Genomic DNA, 18,411 nt, shown 5'->3' with positions numbered 1-18,411 from the left:
GAGTGGCTATTCCTTTATGTGAACCATTGCTTTTTACTTGCTTACCTCACATAATGGAATGAATCCTTTTTCCCTTTGTGGTTCAGTAAATTCATGAATTTTCCCCCAAAAGGGATTCCAGGGAAATCATAGGGAATATCTTAGCTTTTCAAAAAAAATTTTTTAATGCTTTTATTTATTTTAGAGAGAGACAGAGACAGATGCAAATGGGGGAGGGACAGAGAAAGAGAGGGAAACACAGAATCCAAGGCAGGCTCCAGGCTCTGAGCTGTCAGCACAGTGCCCAAAGTGGGGCCGGAACTCACGAACTGCTAGATCATGACCTGAGCTGAAGTCAGACGTTTACCCCACTGAGCCACCCAGATGCCCCTATCTTAGTGTTTCAAAAAAACATGCAGGTAGGCGAAAGGACTGGCCCGGGTTCCAGTGGGCAGACTGGCACAGGCTCTAGTGAATATTAGCTTTTCTACCTCTGTCCAAACTATGCCCAGCTCAGCTTTAGATTTTTCCATTTAATCCAGATCTCGGGATGCAACTCAATCTGAAATAAGCCTCTCTATTTACAGTCTTATAATTGCCTTCTTCTCTAACAGCCCGAACTCTGTTTAGGTGTGGCCGAGAATCTTCATACCCTGATCTGTCTGGTGGACATGGGCCTGTGCCAGAGAAGTATCTCGAGTGGTGCGGTATGCCCTCTTCTTTCTAACTGGGTTATTTACATCTCCAGTTGGTCAGTTACACCAAAGATATTGATAGTGACCAATATCTTTAAACTGACAAATCCTATCAGACTTTGAATTTTGTCTCATGATCAAGGACCTGTGATTTAAATGCGTCCCATCTGCACATAAGCCCTTTTATGGGCATTGATGCTAAACAGTGTGGTTCCATCTGTGTTAGGGATAATGCAGGTTCATTGCTTTGCCTTTAGATCTGTGATGGTCATAGGCTTTGAGAGTCTTGGCTGGCCCTTCTCAACCCATTGTGCCTGCCTGGATTGTGTGGTAGGCATCTGACTCATTTCTTGAGTGCAGGCTGGAAAGGTCATCTTGCTACCTGGTAAAGAAAACTGCACTACTCCCATCTGCTGGCAGGTATCTTGGATCGCTGTATCATCAGCCTGCTGAAAGGGCTGCCCTGTCCTTTAGTGGTTTTGTGCATTCCACTGTAGGAAACAGTCATTCCCAACTTGTGTTCTGCAGCCCGATCACGTGTCTCCTTATTATCTAAATGGGGTGTGACACAGGTTTTCTCTAAGGTAAGTAAAGTGGGAAGAACATGTTGTGGACAGCCAGCAGAGTGACACCATTCCAGGTTCTACATAATTAGCCATGAGACTCCTAAGCCTCATTCCATTCCTCTACTCATAAAGCAAAATGCTTGGATTTAATGCTAAGAGCATATTGGTACAAAGTCTGTAGTTCTGTGATTCTTTAAACAAATTCAAATACCTATAAAATGAATACTCACTTGAACTGTTTACAAAATAATTATGAATACACATAGAAACTTTATAATTAACACTTCTGATTGATAATAAGACACATCATGAATTTAGCAGCTTTTTGGGGAAAAGAAGATTAAATACTACTGCATTAAACGTACATACTTATTACAAGAAAAATTCTGATATCCTAAAAATTAAAATGTAAAAAATATGCATCTTAACTTGAGACTTTGTGTGTATGTGTGTGTGTTACAAGACCTCTGCTAGCCAATATGTGGTAGGGGTTTAAACATTATTTTATTTTTTATTTTATTTTATTTTATTTTATTTTATTTATTTAAAAAAATTTTTTTAACGTTTATTCATTATTGAGAGACAGAGAGACACAGAGCGTGAGCAGGGGAGGGGTAGAGAGAGAGGGAGACACAGAATCTGAAGCAGGATCCAGGCTCCGAGCTGTCAGCACAGAGACCGATGCGGGGCTCAAACTCACGAATGGTGAGATCATGACCTGAGCCAAAGTCGGTCGCCCACCCGACAGAGCCACCCAGGCGCCCTTAAACGTATTTTTAAAGTAAATTTCTAGAATTAAAATTGACAGTTGAACAGTGCAAGTAGGCTTTAAAGTATTATAAGAAAATGGAGGGGCGCCTGGGTGGCGCAGTCGGTTAAGTGTCCGACTTCAGCCAGGTCACGATCTCGCGGTCCGGGAGTTCGAGCCCCGCGTCGGGCTCTGGGCTGATGGCTCGGAGCCTGGAGCCTGTTTCCGATTCTGTGTCTCCCTCTCTCTCTGACCCTCCCCTGTTCATGCTCTGTCTCTCTCTGTCCCAAAAATAAATAAAAAACGTTGAAAAAAAAATTAAAAAAAAAAAAAAAAAGAAAATGGAAAATGTTACTGAGATACAAGATTCAAGATGACAGTGGAAAAAAGACTTCATGGCAAATTTTAGTGTTTATCTGAATACTGAAGAAGGACAGTGTGGCAGGAGATACACAAACATGCAATGGCTGCTAAATCATTATCAAAACGCACACTTGGAACATTTGAGTCCATTAACATTTTTTTAAACAGAATTCTGTGTGTATTGTATGAAAACATACAACAGTGCTCTATGATTAAGGCTGTCTGGTTACCAGGAGCAGAAAAACCTATCCAAGCAGACTTGAAAAAGAGTAAACATTGTGAAGAGATACGAGGCAATGCTATGGACATCAGCAGACAGTTGCTGAAGTGCCACTGGGCCTCAGAGGTTGCAGAGAGATTAAACAGGGCTGAAGTCTCTGTCTCGGGCGTGAAGTCTCTAGAATCACTACTTTGCTCTCTATCAATTTTGCATGTGGCTGCTAGCCTTAGCACTATGCCACAGCCTCAGCTCAAGTTCCCACACTAGGGACTTCCCTCTGTGTTCACCTTCATCCAATTAGTCATCACCTATATGCAAATAATAGCCTAGCAAAAGAATTTTTTTTTTTTTTGCTCCCCAGGGTCATTGCACAGGATAGTTCAAGCTAAATTATGATGGTGTATGAGCAAGTAAATGGACAAAGTGCCCAGTATAACTGCTGCTTATACTGCCTTCACTGCTTATACTGCTTATAAAGCCTTCAGCTTTGACAGCTTTCCTGCACCTTATCTATCTATAACCCCTGTTAACAATGGTACTGAGCACCTCATACAGCATTTGGGGGATGAGATTGAAGTAAGGAGCTGTAAGAATTTGTGAAACGCTAAAATATAACCAATCCAGAGCATTTAAAAATTTCTGTTAGAGTTACATAAAAATTTTTAATGAATTTTGGACTGTCTTTAAGAGAAAGCTTAGTGTGGACATTAAAACATCTGCCCTGTAATCGAGTTATACATTCCTGGTGTCTGCTGTGTCGAGGAACCTTTCATACCTATATTTCGTGTCTTCTCAACAGCCTGTGAAGTAGGAAAGGCAGGAAGAATCCTCAGGGTCGATTGTTAGATCTGAGGAGGGATTGGAAGGAAGAAAAAGCTTCTTGAAATTGACAACTATTATTAAAACAATTATTAAAATAACTTCCAGGCCTCTCTGGTTAAGTGCTGGACTTACAGTTTTTTTTTTTTTAAGTTTTTGGTTGAATCTAATCTCTTTGGGCCTCTGTTTTCTCTAGCTAATAATCATCTACAAGGGAAAAATAATACCCAGCCTCATAGGATTGTAGTAAGAATTAAATAAGAGCTCAAAGTGCCTAGGACAGTGATTGGAATGTAGTTCTTTTTTCTTTTATCTGTTTATTTGTAGGTACTTTGGAAGATAACTACTGTTCTTCCTTCTTCCTGGTATAGGTGTTCAGGAACAATTTTTCTGACTCTTGCCACCCAATCCCGTGGTAATATCTCTGAGTCCCTTGAATGTAAGAGTGCCTTCTAGCCCAGGCAAGCCCTAGGTTTAGCTGATGATGGCATCAGTACCATTAACAGTGACAGCAGAAAGCTATAGCCACTGTGGTTATTTGACTTTTTGAACATCACTCAAAAGAGCTTGTATGTGTGTTTCCTTCACAGGTGGATTTGCTATCGTGTTTCTGGTGAGGACAAGCAATGGAATGAAATGTGCCTTGAAACGCATGTTTGTCAACAATGAGCATGATCTCCAGGTGTGCAAGAGAGAAATCCAGATAATGGTAAGGCTGCCCCTCAGACTTGGGACTTCTTGTTTAAAATGTGCCCTCCGATAAGAAAGGTGTGTGTGTGTGTGTGTGTGTGTGTGTGTGTGTGTGTGTGTGTGTGTGTGTTGGGGCAGTGGGTCTTGTTCCCTTCCCTGAGATGGCAGAGGAGCCTCACACAAGATGAGAATGAAGAGTCATGGGGTGCAACATGCTTCTCCCATCTTGGTCACCCTTAGCTGGAAGGTTGAAGAGAAAGGAGCATATTGAGAGAATTGACCAATTTTTTAGGTCAGAGGAAGAAGTTTGGGCACTGAGAAACATTTCTTTCATAAATTCATTCCCAGAATTAAGTATGGGGTTTAATCCAGAAACCCTAGCTCTCCAGTGAGCCTCGTCTGCTAGTCTTGTCTTCTGTCAGTTCCCAAACCTGGTCTTCGTCCATCTTGAGCTTTTCAGCATTCCTTGAACGTATCCTTCTACACTTTTATATTTTATACATGTAGTTCTTTCCTCCTGGAATAGTTTTCTCCTTTTTTGGACTAGAAACCTCTTATTCACACATACTCTATGATCCCATATATAAAAGTCCAAGAACAGGCAAAAGTGATCTATGGTAACAGATCAGAAAGTGGTCATCTGAGTGTGGGAAATGGACTAGAAAGGGGCATGTGGGAATTTTCTGGGCCATGGAAATGTTCTATATCTTGTTTTGGGTAGTGGTTACCCAGGACCATGTAAGTGTCAGAACTCAGCTGAACACCTTAAGATCTGTGCATTTTATTATATGTTAATTATACCTCATATCTTAAAAACTTCATTTTCACAATTCATATTCATATGATGTTTAAAGAAAGTACATTTCTGTTAGAGATATATGCTGAAATATTTACGGATGAAATAAGATGATGTCTTGAAGTTAATGAGTGGATATAGAAGAGAAACAAAACTGGCAAAGGGTTACTGATCGAAGCAGATCACTGGGTATGTGGGAGTTAGTTTCTCACTTTCACTTCTGTTTGACGTTATACATAAAAAATTTAAATAGTCTTTTATTCCATTTTGCTTCCACAAAATACTTTTGTTTTCACCAAAGCAAAATTTTGTTTATATTGCCTATGCGTAATCTTATAAGTAATTTTGCCATCAGAAAGTAACTCATTTTAAATCAGGAGCTTTACATTCCAGCAGACTGTGTGACATAATATAGTTGATCCTTGAACAATATGGGGGTGGGGGTGCTGACCCCTGAACCGTTGAAAATCCACATATTGGGGCGCCTGGGTGGCGCAGTCGGTTAAGTGTCCGACTTCAGCCAGGTCACGATCTCGCAGTCCGGGAGTTTGAGCCCCGCGTCGGGCTCTGGGCTGATGATGGCTCAGAGCCTGGAGCCTGTTTCCGATTCTGTGTCTCCCTCTCTCTCTGCCCCTCCCCCGTTCATGCTCTGTCTCTCTCTGTCCCAAAAATAAATAAACGTTGAAAAAAATTAAAAAAAAAAAAAAAAAGAAAAAAAAAAAGGAAAAAAAATCCACATATTAACTTTTGATCACCTGAAACTTAACAACTAATAGCCTGCTGTTAACTGCAAGTCTTAACATAAACAGTCAATTAACTCGTATTTTGTATGTTATATGTATTATATACTGTATTCTTACAATAAAGTAAGCTAGAGAAAAGAAAATGTTATTAAGAAAATCATAAGGACGATACATTTACACACTGTACTGTATTTAAGGGGAAGAAATTCATGTCTGGATTTGCACAGTCTGAACTCATGTTGTTCAAGTGTTAACTGTACTTAGTAGGCTTTGGATGAAATGAATGTATGAATAATGGTAATATCAGATGCATATATTCACCTAGAGGTGATGATTTCTCTATGCCCTGGAGTTTAATGCTTTTATAAAGAGAAGAAAGAGGTCCAAAAAAATGGGTGGAGGTGCCATTGTAGGAATTTCATCAGGCTTTCCTTGGCCCTGTCCATCCCTTGTGGGGTTGACCTTTCAGGGGCTACTTAAGAGTAACTAGCTGTACTGTAGTTGGGCTAGTGAAAAAGACCTCAGGATTTTACAGAGTCTGGTACTATTTTAGATTTCAAAAAGCTGAAACCATTTGAGAAGAAACCATTTGCTGATGGAAGTGTTGCTGTCATCATTGCGAAACAAAAAACCCCAAGGCCCCAAGTACATACTCAGGGCCACATGGATCTGTCCACAGGCATCAGTGAGCGCCCACTTCCCTGCCCCACGACTCCAAATGACTAGCCTCACTGCATCTCCCTTCAGCAGCATTAGGTTTTCTGGCTGCTTCTCTTTGCCCCTCCTCCCCCTTGTCCCTGCCTTGCTAAGGTCTCACACACTCCGTTTCCTGTCTTTGCTTCTGCTATTTCCTCTGCCTAGAGTGCCCTTCTCATTCATTTTCTAGTGTTATGAAAGTAATCCTATTCTTTAACTTTCTCCTACTCATTCAGAAACATGTTTGAGAGCTGGCTTTGTGCTAGGCAAGCTTTGGAATAGAGGAACTAAGAAGACACAGGCCCCTTAGAGCTCACAAATATGTATGTTCAAATTCTGGCCCAGCCATATAATAGTTGTGAAAGATTCTGTTTTGAGTTGTTTTTAGTTTATGTTTTTTTTCAAGACTTAAATACTCAAATAGATGAACTAAGCTTATTACTAAAAACTTCAAGCAATTCCCCGAGGGGCCGTCCTCTGTCATTTCAAGGTTCCAGGGGCAACCCCTTTTTGTTGATTTATTTGATATGTTTCTGAATAACATGCTGATATTGCCAGCTCTTGATTTTTTTTTCCTCCCTTTTAGGTATTATATGGTATGGAATGTAAATATTTAGCTTTTTCATCCCCTGTATACCCTTTTCCCCAAATACCTTGCAATCATTCTTATTTTCCATTCTGCTACAACAGCAGTTAAATTTTGGCAGTGTGTTAGTTACAGTAGTATGAGTTTTTACATGTAAGAAAACACTATTCTTGCAGAATCTTCTTGTGGACTAGGATTACTATCTCTTTTCTATATAACTCTCTTTCCATTGGAATTAACGATCTTTTTCAATTTTTTTGTCTGTCTTCTCTGTGTACTTTTCAGCAGTTTAACCCCAAACTCTCTCTAGGTTGTCGAAATCATTTTTTTTAATACTTCTAAATGCATTTATGTGCTCTGCCCATTTTATCTTCTTGAAGAAATCTGTCTTCTAGCTCCATGAAATCTGAATTGGTTGCTCTCTAGGCCTGATTTACAGTCTTATCTTGGAATTTCTTTGTCATTCCCTTTGCCTCACTTTTTTGTTAGATTTCCTGACTCGTTTTTTGTTTTACTTCCTCATTGTGGTGGAGCTTATCCTGTGGTAGCTTCCTTATGCATGGTAGGTAAAGTTTTGAGACCTTCTAGGTCTAGAAGTGTCTTTATTTTATGCTCACACATGTGAAATCTTATTTTAAAAGATATATATATATTTTTTACGTTTATTTATTTTTGATAGAGAGAGACAGAGCACAAGTGGGGGAGGGGCAGAGAGAGAAGGAGACACAGAATTGGAAGCAGGCTCTAGGCTCCGAGCTGTCAGCACAGAGCCCGACGCGGGGCTCGAACCCACAAACTGCGAGATCATGACCTGAGCCGAAGTCGGACGCCGAACTGACTGAGCCACCCCAGGCATCCCATGTGAAATCTTATTAAAAAAAAAAAAAAATTCTGGCTTAGAAATCATTTCATTTAGATATTTCTTGGAAGCATTACTGTACCATATTTTAGCTTTCATTGTTGTACATAGGAAGTCTTGAGTCATTCTAATATTTGGCCCTTTGGGTGTGACCCTAGAAATTTCTCCCTAGAAATTTATCAATTTCCCTTTTGTTTACAGTGTTCTGAAATATCTTGATGATATACCTTGCTGTATACACTTTTTATTTATTAATAAATGGTGTTCCCATGTAATCCGGAGACTCCCATCCTTGCACTGTGAGGAATTTTAGTTTGTCTCATTTGGTGATTTCCTTTTCTGTCTTCCTTTTGCCTGAAATTGCTGTTATTCAGCTGTTGGTTCTTGCTGAATTGATTTTCTAATTTTCTTATTTTCTCCCTTTTATTTTTCATTTCTTTGTTTTCTTTTTTTCCCCCTCTACATTCTGGTGATTTCCTCAGCTTTACAGCCATGCCGTTGAATTTTTTATTTATCAGGCTTTAAAATGTTTAAGACCTTTGTGTTTGTTTTTGTTTTGTTTTATGTTTAATTTTGATGAAGTGCAGTCTATCATTTCTCCTTTTTGTGGAACATGTTTTTGGTGTCATTTCTAAGAACTCTGCCTACCCCTTGCTTCTGAAGATTTTTGTCCTGTTTTTTTCCTAAAAGTTTTATAGTTTTACATTTTACATTTAAGTCTGTGATTCATTTTGAATAAATTTTTATGGCAGGTATGAGACTTAGGTTGAGGTTCATTTCTTTTGCCTATGGGTCTCCATTTGCTCTAGCACCCTTTGTTGAAAGGCTGTCTTTCCTCCATTGAATATGTTTGTCAGAACTCAGTTGGGCGTATTTGTGAGGGTCCATCTCCAGACCCTTCTTTATGCTGTTCCATTAATCTCTATGTCTGTCCCTCCACCAGTACCACACAACCTTCATTACTGTAGCTTTATAATAAGTCTTGAAATCAGACTGATTCCACCTACTTCTTTTTTTTCTTTCTAAAATTGTTTTACCTATTCTAGTTCTTTTGCCTTTTCATATAAATTTTAGAATAATCTTTATCTACAGAATATCTGGCAAGTATTTTGATAGGAAATCCATTAAACCTTTTTATGAACTTGGGGAGAATTGACATCTTTTCTGTGCAGTTTTCCAGTAAATGAACATGGTGCATCTCTCCACTTATTTGCATCTTTGATTTTTTTTTTCATCAGTGTTATGTAGGATTTGTACATGTGCTTAGATTTATACATAGGTTTTCTTTGTTTTGTTTTGAGTGATTATAAATGGTATTGGATTTTTCATTTTGGTGTCCCTGTGTTTATTACTAGTATGTAGAAAACCAATTGATTATTCTGTATTTATCTTATATCCTTTAACCTTGCTGAACTTGTTTACTACTTCTTGAATTTTTTTCTAGATTACTTAGGATTTTCTATATAGACCATTGTGTCATCTGCAAAGAGAGGCAGTTTTATTTCTTCCTTTCTAATCTGCATCCTTTTAATTTCCTTTTCTAGCCTTAATTGCATTGGCTAGAATTTGCAGTACTATGCTGAGTAACAATGGTGAGTGGACATCCTTGTCTTCTTCCCAAGTCTTAGGAGGAAAGAAGACTTTCACCATTAACCATATGGTTAGCTGTAGTTTTTAAAATTTTTTCTTTCTTTTTTTTTATTTTTAAAGTTTATTTATTTTGAGAAAGTCAGAGACAGCATGAGTCGGGGAGAGGCAGAGAGAGAGAGGGTGAATCCCAAGCAGGCTCCATACTGCCAGCACAGAGCCCAATGGGGGACTTGAACTCACAAAATTGCAAGATCATGACCTGAGCTGAAACTAAGAGTCGGACACTTAACCAACTGAGCCATTCAGGCATGCCTAAAATTTTTTCTTTAATATTTATTTATTTTAAGAGAGAGAGAGAGAGAGCGTGAGAGCGCCTGGGGGAAGGGCAGAGAGAGAGGGACAGAGAGAGCATCCCAAGCAGGCTCCAAGCTGTCAGCACAGAGCCTGATGCAAGGATCAAACCCATGAACCATAAGATCATGGCCTGACCTGAAATCATGACCTCAACCAACTGAGCCACTCAGGTGCCCCTGTAGTTTTTAAAAATACATTAAAAAAAAAAAATAAATTTGAGGAAGTTTCCCTCTATTCCTATTTTTCTAAGAGGTGTTTTTTTTTTTTACCATGAATGAGAGTTGAAATTTGTTAAATATTTTTTCTGCATTGATTGATATGCTCATGATTTTTCTTATTTAGCTTTAATATAGGGCATTGTATTGACTGATTTTCAAATATTGAATCAGCCTTACATCCCTGCAATAATCCCCACTTGGTCATGGCCTATAATTATTTTTATTATGTTTTTGAATTCTATTTGTGAATATTTTGGTTAGGATTTTTACATCTATAATCGTGAGGGATAATGGCATGCAGATTTTTGGTTTTATTCAGCTTTTTCTGGTTTTGGTATTAGGGTAATTCTGGATTTATAACATGAGTTAGGAAGTGTACCCTTTTCTTCTGTTTTGTGGAAGAGAGATTTTGTAGAATTGGTGTTTATTCTTCCTTAAGCATTTGTTGGAATTCTCCAGTGAAACCATCTGGGCCTGGGGATTTCTTTTTTGGGAGTTATTAAGTTACAAATTCAGTTTCCTTAATAGTTATAAGGCTATTCACAAGTGTCCATCAACTAATGAATGGATAAAGAAGATGTGGTATATATATGCAATGGAATACTACTCAGCGATGAAAAAAAAAATAAAATTTTGCCATTCGCAACAATGTGGATGGAACTGGAGGGTACTATGCTGAATGAAATAAACCAGTCAGAAAGACAGATACCATATGTTTTCACTCATATGTGTAATTTGAGAAACCTAACAGAAGGCTATAGGGGAAGGGAAGGAAAAATAAGTTATATACAGAGAGGGAGGCAAACCATAAGCGACTCTTAAATACAGAGAACAAACTGAGGGTTGATGGGGGTTGGGGGTTATGGGGGGTGGGGAAAATGGGTGATGGGCACTGAGGAGGGCAGTTGTTGGGATAAGCACTGAGTTTGTATGTAAGTGAAGAATCATAGGAATCTACTCCTGAAGCTAAGAGCACCCTGTATGTTAGCTAACTTGACAATAAATTATAAAAACAAAAATAAAAACAGAAACAATAGTTATGGGGCTATTCAGATTATCCATTTTATATTGGGTAAGTTGTGATAGCTTGTATCTTTGAGGAATTGGTCCATTTCATTTAAGTCAAATGTATGCATGTAGAGTTAGTTGTTAGTGATATTCTTGTATTATCTCTGTTGATGTGTGCCATGTCTATGGCAATATCCCCTGATTCATTCCTGTTATTGATAACTTATATCTTGTATTTCTTTTTTTCTTTATTGGTGTTGCTAGAGATTTGCCAGTTGATGTTTTCAAAGGACCATCTCTTTGTTTTATTGATTTCTCTATTTTTTCATTTTTTACTTCATTGATTTTTATTCTTATATTTATTATTTCTCTCTTTCTTTTTGCTCTGGGTTGATTTATCTATTTATTTATTTATTTAATCTTTATTTAGTTTTGAGAGAGAAAGAGAGAGACAGAGCGTAAGTGAGGGTGGGGCAGAGAGAGAGGGAGGCACAGATCTGAAGCAGGCGCCAGGCTCTGAGGTGTCAGTGTAGAGCCGAACGCTGGGCTTGAGCTCATGAACCACGAGATCATGACCTGAGCCAAAGTCGGATGCTTAACCAGCTGAGCCACCCAGGCGCCCTAGGTTTATTTTGTTCTTCTTTTCCTAGATACTTGAGGTGGGAGTTGACACATTGACATATCATTATCACCTAGAGTCTATAGTTTATATTAAGGTTTACTCTTGGTATTGTACATTGAGTTTGGAATTGTATTAGGGGTTTGACAAATGTATAGCATGTATCTACCATTATAGTATCATATGGGACAGTTTCACTGCTCCAGACATCCCCTGTGCTCTGCCTGTTTATTCCACCAAATCTCCCAACACCCGATAACCATTGATTTTTATTTTATTGCCCTATTAGTTTTGCCTTTTTCAGAACATCGTATAGTTGGAATTATTCAGTGTGTAACCTTAACAGATTGGCTTCTTTCACTTAATACGCATTTTGGGTTCTTCCATGTCTTTTCATGGTTTGATAGCTCCTTTCTTTGTAGAGCAGAATGATATTCCGTTGTATGGTTATTTCACAGTTCATCCATTGGTCTGTTGAAGAACATCTTGGTTGCTTCCAAGTGTTAGCAATTGTGAATAAAGCTGTCATAAACATCTGTGTGCAGATTTTGTGTGGGTATAAATTTTCAACTCATTTAGATATATTTCATAGATTATCAACAAAGGAATTATTATTTCAATTTTGAAGATCTTTCTGTTTGTAAGCCAGTATTTAAATTTTATTTTATTTTAATTTTACTCTAACTTTTAAAAATATTTTTTTTTATTGTGGTCAAAACCTTACAACTTAAAATTTACCATCTTAACCATTTCTTAAAATATTTATGTATTTTGAGAGCGCGAGAGAGCGAGCATGGGTGCGTGAGTGCAGGGGGAGGATCAGAGAGAGAGGAGAGAGAGAATCCCAAGCAGGCTCTGCACTGATGCAGGGCTCTATCAAATTGTATGACCTAAGCCAAAATTCTGAGTTGGACGCTTACCTGACTGAGCCCCCCAGGTGCCCAGCAACTTAACCATTTTTAAGGGTATAGTATTAACTGTTGGCACAGTGTTATGCAGCAGATCTGGAGAACTTATTTATCTAGTATAACTGAAGCTTTATACCATTGAATAGCAATTCCCCGTTTCTCCTCCCGCCCCAGCTCCTGACAACTACCATTCTAGTCTCAGCTTCTATGAGTTCAGCTGTTTATATACTTCGTGTAAGTGGAATCATACAGTATTTGTCCTTCTATGACTGGCTTATTTCACTTACTGCAATATTCTCGAGGTTCATCCATATTGTAGAAATGACAAGATTTCTTTCTCTTTTAAGATTGAGTCATATTCCACTATATGTATATGCCACATTTTCTTTAGCCGTTTATCCATCAATGGACATTTAGGCTGCTTCTGCCCCTTGGTTAGTGTGAATAATGTAATGAACGTGGGTGTGCAAATATCTCTTCGAGATCCTGTTTTTAATTCTTTTGGATTTACACCAAGAAGTGGGATTGCTGGGTAACATGGTAATTCTGTGTTTAATTTTCTGTTTTTCATAGTGGCTATACCAATTTACATTCCCACCAACAGTGCCACAAGGATTCTAATATCTCCGCATTCTTGCCAGCACTTGTTATTTTTTGTTTGTTTAATGATGGCATCCTAATAGGCATGAAATGTTCTCTCCTTGTGATTTTGATTTGCATTTTCCTGATGCTTAGTGATGTTGAGCATCTTTTCCTATACTTGTTAGCCATTTTTTTGGTAAAACTTTTAAATATTTATTCTAATTAATGTTATATATAATATAGATATTAGATATATGTGTTATCTGTAATATGTACTTATGTATGTTTTTTATATATTAATGTTTTATACATATACCGTGTGTTTGTGCGAAGACAGAAGTCTAGGCTCTGCACTTGGCTTTTGCTGGCACATTGTGGGGAGGGGCTGCAGTTTTTTCTGTGGTTTTGGCTGCAGTAGAGTACTTAGTGGCTGTACGTTTCTGTCTTGCTGGGCTGCCCCCTTCCTGGGTTTGGCTAGAGAGAGCAGGCTTTTACTGGGGCTTTTTTTTATCTACGCCCATTAATGTTTTTAGTTAGCCGGCTTCTTCAGTTTCTAGTCTGGGATGTATGGGACAAGAAGATAACACAGAGAGCTCACCATCATCTCATTCCTTGGGTTCCAAAGTTTCTAGTCTGTCTGCTTTCTGTCCACATTTCAGACCCTTTTTGTTACGCTTTTTAAAATGTATACTAGTGTCCAGAGTGTTTAGTTGTTCTTAGAAGGAAGAATAGGCGAAAATACATCTCCATTTTCCCGGAAATGGAAGTCTTCAGTTTATGCTTTTTATTTTTTTATTTTTTTTTCAACGTTTATTTATTTTTGGGACAGAGAGGGACAGAGCATGAACGGGGGAGGGGCAGAGAGAGAGGGAGACACAGAATCAGTAACAGGCTCCAGGCTCTGAGCCATCAGCCCAGAGCCTGACGCGGGGCTCGAACTCACAGACCGCGAGATCGTGACCTGGCTGAAGTCGGACGCTTAACCGACTGCGCCACCCAGGCGCCCCCAGTTTATGCTTTTTAAAAAACAAATTCATTACAACATTTAGTAAGGCTTTAGAAGGAAGCAGAGATTAAAGCAAGTATTCAACTTACTTACAGTTTTTTTCCTACCATTTTTAATCAAAAGCCCCTCATGATGTCTTTAACCCTCTAGGCTCAGACTTCTGTGCAATATAGGCCATACCCTAGCCCTTCCTCTCTCAAATGGTGTCAGGATTGTGAAAGGAGTTGGAAGGGATAATGTGCTTTATAACATGCTAAAGCTTATGTGTTAATGATCAAAGAAGGAGAGTCCTCTCTGCACTTACCCCAGAGTAAGGATATATACCCACATCTCACCCAAACTCAAGAATGATCAGTGGTTTCACTAGAGACATTTAATTTTGACAAATGCTATGTGCCATGTACCAGAGTGTGGTATGAGTCTTTGGGTACATCTGGGATATGTGCCCTGATGAAACCAAAAGGATTTTGGTTTCTGATGAACAGTTGGAAGTTGGGTTTTGGGCTTCAGGTTCCTTTGCCTAAAGGCAGGAAAAGATGAATTATCTTCAGACTTAAAGGGATAAGATCTCTAGCTCAAGATGGATCAAGTGCTGTTCTGTGTTCACATCTCCTGGCCCAGACAGATTACATCCGCAGCGAGCTTGATAGTGAGGACACTGAGGTGCCACCAGTCATGTTTGCAGACCTTCTTTCAACAAAAGAGATATCAAAAGATTTGAGGCAGGAAAATGTTTCCATATTCCTAAAAAGGAGAAAGGTAGAATGCGTACAGTAGGGACATCGAGATAGATGGGGGACAAGAATCTGGAATGTATAAAAGATGCTTTGACGGACGCCTGGGTGGCTCAGTCGGTTAAGCGGCCGACTTCGGCTCAGGTCATGATCTCGCGGTCCGTGAGTTCGAGCCCCGCGTCGGGCTCTATGCTGATAGCTCAGAGCCTGGAGCCTGTTTCAGATTCTGTGTCTCCCTCTCTCTGTGACCCTCCCCCGTTCATGCTCTGTCTCCCTCTGTCTCAAAAATAAATAAACGTTTAAAAAAAAATTAAAAAAAAAAAGATGCTTTGATGCTATTTTTTGTGTAAGAGAAGGTGTGTGTGTGTGTGTGTGTCTGTGTGTGTGTGTGTCTGTGTGTGTCTGTGTGTGTGTCTGTGTACATACGTAATACATACTGTTTGGATTTGCCTGAACAAAACACTGAAAAGATGAGGGAGAAGGAGAGATAGAGAGAGGGAGGGTAAAAGGGAGGAAGGGAGGGTTCCTTATAGGGGATGAGTATTGGAGTAGAAAATAATTTCCTACTATATATTTCTTTCTTTTTGAATGTTAATGTATTACTTATTTAAAATAATTTTTTAATGTTTATTTATTTTTGAGAGAGAGAGAGAGAGAGACAGCATGAGGAGGGTGGGAGGGTCAGAGAGGGAGACACAGAATTTAAAGCAGGCTCCAGGCTCTGAGCTGTCGGCACAGAGCCTGATGCAGGGCTCGAACCCACGAACCGTGAGATCATGACCTGAGCCGAAGTCAGAGGCCCAACCAACTGAGCCACCCAGGCACCCCAATATATTTTATTTTTAAAATAAAATAAAATTTTAAGTTATTTTGTAGTCACTTGGGTAAATAAGCAGGGATCCAAAGAGCCTTCAGGTTGGATAAGAGCAGGCCATGTCATATCAACATCATGATTTCTCTGGGAAGGTTTCTGGATAGGAAGCTCAGGATTGTGCACTAGGTCCAGTGTCTGTGGATCGTATCATTGGGTAAGGACACTCACCAGAGATCTGTGAGCAAGTTGGAGAGTCTAGGCTGGATGCCAGGAATAATAGCTACTGTGTATAATGATTTCTGACCAGTGATTTGATATTAATCTTAGAAACTTTCTAAGAAAAAAGCCCTGCAGCTTACCATTAGCTTTATGTTATTTTACATTTAATAAAGAACTTGATTAAAGAGATAGAAGACATACTTATCAATTATGTACCTAATACAAAGTTGGAAGATATAACAACTACATTGGGCAATAGAATCAGGGTCTAAAACAATCCTTACCAATTGAAGCAATGGAGTGATTCTAATGAGATGAAATAACAAGGCAAGGTCATACACTTGGATTTTTATTTTATTTTAACAACTTTACAAGCATAGTTCTGGGAAGGTGGAGATTTAAAGCAACATAAGTGGAAAAAGTCTCAAGTATTTTAGTGGTCAGTTAACTCAGTATGAATATGTAGTGCAATGTGGCTGCCAAAAGAAAAAGAATACCATTTTTAGCTACATTAATAAAATTAATAGTAGGTGATAGTACCCGTCTACTCTGCAGGAGTCCAACGACACCTGGAGTATTAACTGGGGCCATGCTTATAAAAAGGATATAGACAAAGCAAAGCATTTACATGGGAGCAGCCAAAATGGTAATGCAACTAAAAAACGTGTCATTGAAAGTGGGTATATTTAACCCATTTTGGCTACGTCATATTCCATCCTATGTATATATAACATTTTGTATATCCTAATGGACATTGGGGTTGTTTCTGCTTTTTGGTATTATGAATAATGCTGCTAAGGACATTTGTGTTCAAATTTTTGTGTGAATATGATATTTCATTTCCCTTGGGTATATACACAGAAGTGAAATTGTTGGGTCAAGTGGTAACTCTACTCTTTGAGAAAATGCCAAACCATTTTCCACAGAAGCTGCACTATTTTATATTCTATCAGCAATGTATGAAGGTCCCAGTCTGCACATCCTTGCCAACATTTTTTATTATTTCTGTTTTTAATTATAGTCATCCTCGTGGTTGTAGAGTGATATCTCATTATGGTTTTGATTTGTGTTTTCCAAGTGATTAATGGCGTTGAGCATCTTTTCATGTGCCTATCAGCCATTTGTATATGCTCTTTGGAGAAATTTACATTCAGATCCTTTACCAGTTTTTACATTGTGTTGCCTTTTTATTGTTGAGCTTTAAGGCTTCTTTATAGTCTGGATACTGGATCCTTATCATGTGTATGATTTGCACATATTTCTTTCCCCATTCTTTATGTATGTGTGTGTGTGTGTGTATGTGTGTATTATATATGTATGTATATCATATATGTATATATTACACATATATGTATATATGTGTATATATTACACATATATGTATATATACATACCTTATATATATGAAGTTTATTTATTTATTTTGAGAGAGAATGAGCATGAGTGAGCCAGGGAGGGGCAGAGAGAGAGGGAGAACAAGAATCTGCCAGCGCAGAGCCTGATGCAGGACTCAACTCTGCAAACCATGAGATCATGACTTGAGCCCAAATCAAGAGTCAGATGCTTTACTGACTGAGCCTCCCAGGAACTCCTTATATAATGTTAGTTTAAAAATAAGGTTTAAAATAACATCTCAAACTCCTTAGACTTATCACGATTAAATTGTAAAATATAAACTGATCCGATCTGTAATTTAACTGAACATTTCCCACTCCCCTAAAAATCAGGTTTTGACTTAGATTCATCATATAGACTTTTATCTCAATACCACAAATAATAATTGTAGCCAAGGGCATCAAGGCATCTTCCCTATATCCTGTCTTTTCCTGAGGCCTTGAGCTCCAATACCATGTGGGTTCCATCCCATACCTCTATGTCCATTTCTGTTCTCCAAGCCTAGGACCGGGCTTGTAATGAAAGTCGGGGAATCTTGGACCTCCTCTGGCCTGTTAATATGGAGAACTGAGCAGTGTACCCCCTGTGTGAGTCAGTCTCACTTTGCGGTAAGATTTTTCTCCTGACCTTTTCTGCATTTCACATCCATTCAAAGTGATCTTCTCCATCAGTTACAGACTAGTGAGGTTTTACTGTAAAATCTGAGATGCTGCTGTATCATCAAGTCGTTAAAAGTGAGTTCCATCGTCTCTCTCCAAAGAGGAGATCTTTTCTGCTTGGACATATCTCAGGAACTCTGCAGAAGACAAATGAACAGGAATTTGGGCTTGAACTGATCAGCAGACAGCTTGGCAACTGTTCTAGGATGCCATCTGCAGATGTTAATTATCCAGTTTGGGTCTTCTAATAGCTCTTGACCTCCTCTTGGCTCTACCAAATGCTTTTTTTCCTTCCTGATTTTTTATTATTCCTCTTGGGGTGAGATAAATCAGAGGTAACACTGCTGATTCTTTTTCAAACAGTTAAATGTAGATGAATTACTAATGTGGAAACATTAGTTTTTTCATTCGTCTTGTGAACATTTGGAGAACATGATCTTCTGCTCTATTTTGGCTTCAAAAACTTCTCTCCAGTTCTTCCTACTTCCCAGACTGTGTAAACGAAATCAAGTTTTTGAAGAGTTGGTGATGAGACTGAAAAGCAG

At 38.7% G+C, this 18,411-nt stretch overlaps 1 protein-coding gene across 16 annotated transcripts in view; it reads left to right on the top strand.

The window, feature by feature from the left end:
- The window catches only part of AAK1 (AP2 associated kinase 1), a 172,142-nt gene that overhangs the window by 75,621 nt on the left and 78,110 nt on the right, over positions 1–18,411 (top strand). For all 16 annotated transcript variants that reach the window (XM_043603567.1, XM_043603570.1, XM_043603559.1 and 13 more), the window contains exon 3: positions 3,981–4,099. In XM_043603567.1, the coding sequence (XP_043459502.1) occupies positions 3,981–4,099 (119 nt within the window). The remainder of the gene's footprint in view (positions 1–3,980; positions 4,100–18,411) is intronic.

Source organism: Prionailurus bengalensis, chromosome A3 (genome assembly GCF_016509475.1).
Source record: "Prionailurus bengalensis isolate Pbe53 chromosome A3, Fcat_Pben_1.1_paternal_pri, whole genome shotgun sequence".
Lineage (NCBI taxonomy): Eukaryota > Metazoa > Chordata > Mammalia > Carnivora > Felidae > Prionailurus > Prionailurus bengalensis.
Note: the sequence above shows the minus strand (reverse complement) of the source record. Positions and strands in the feature narration are given on the sequence as shown.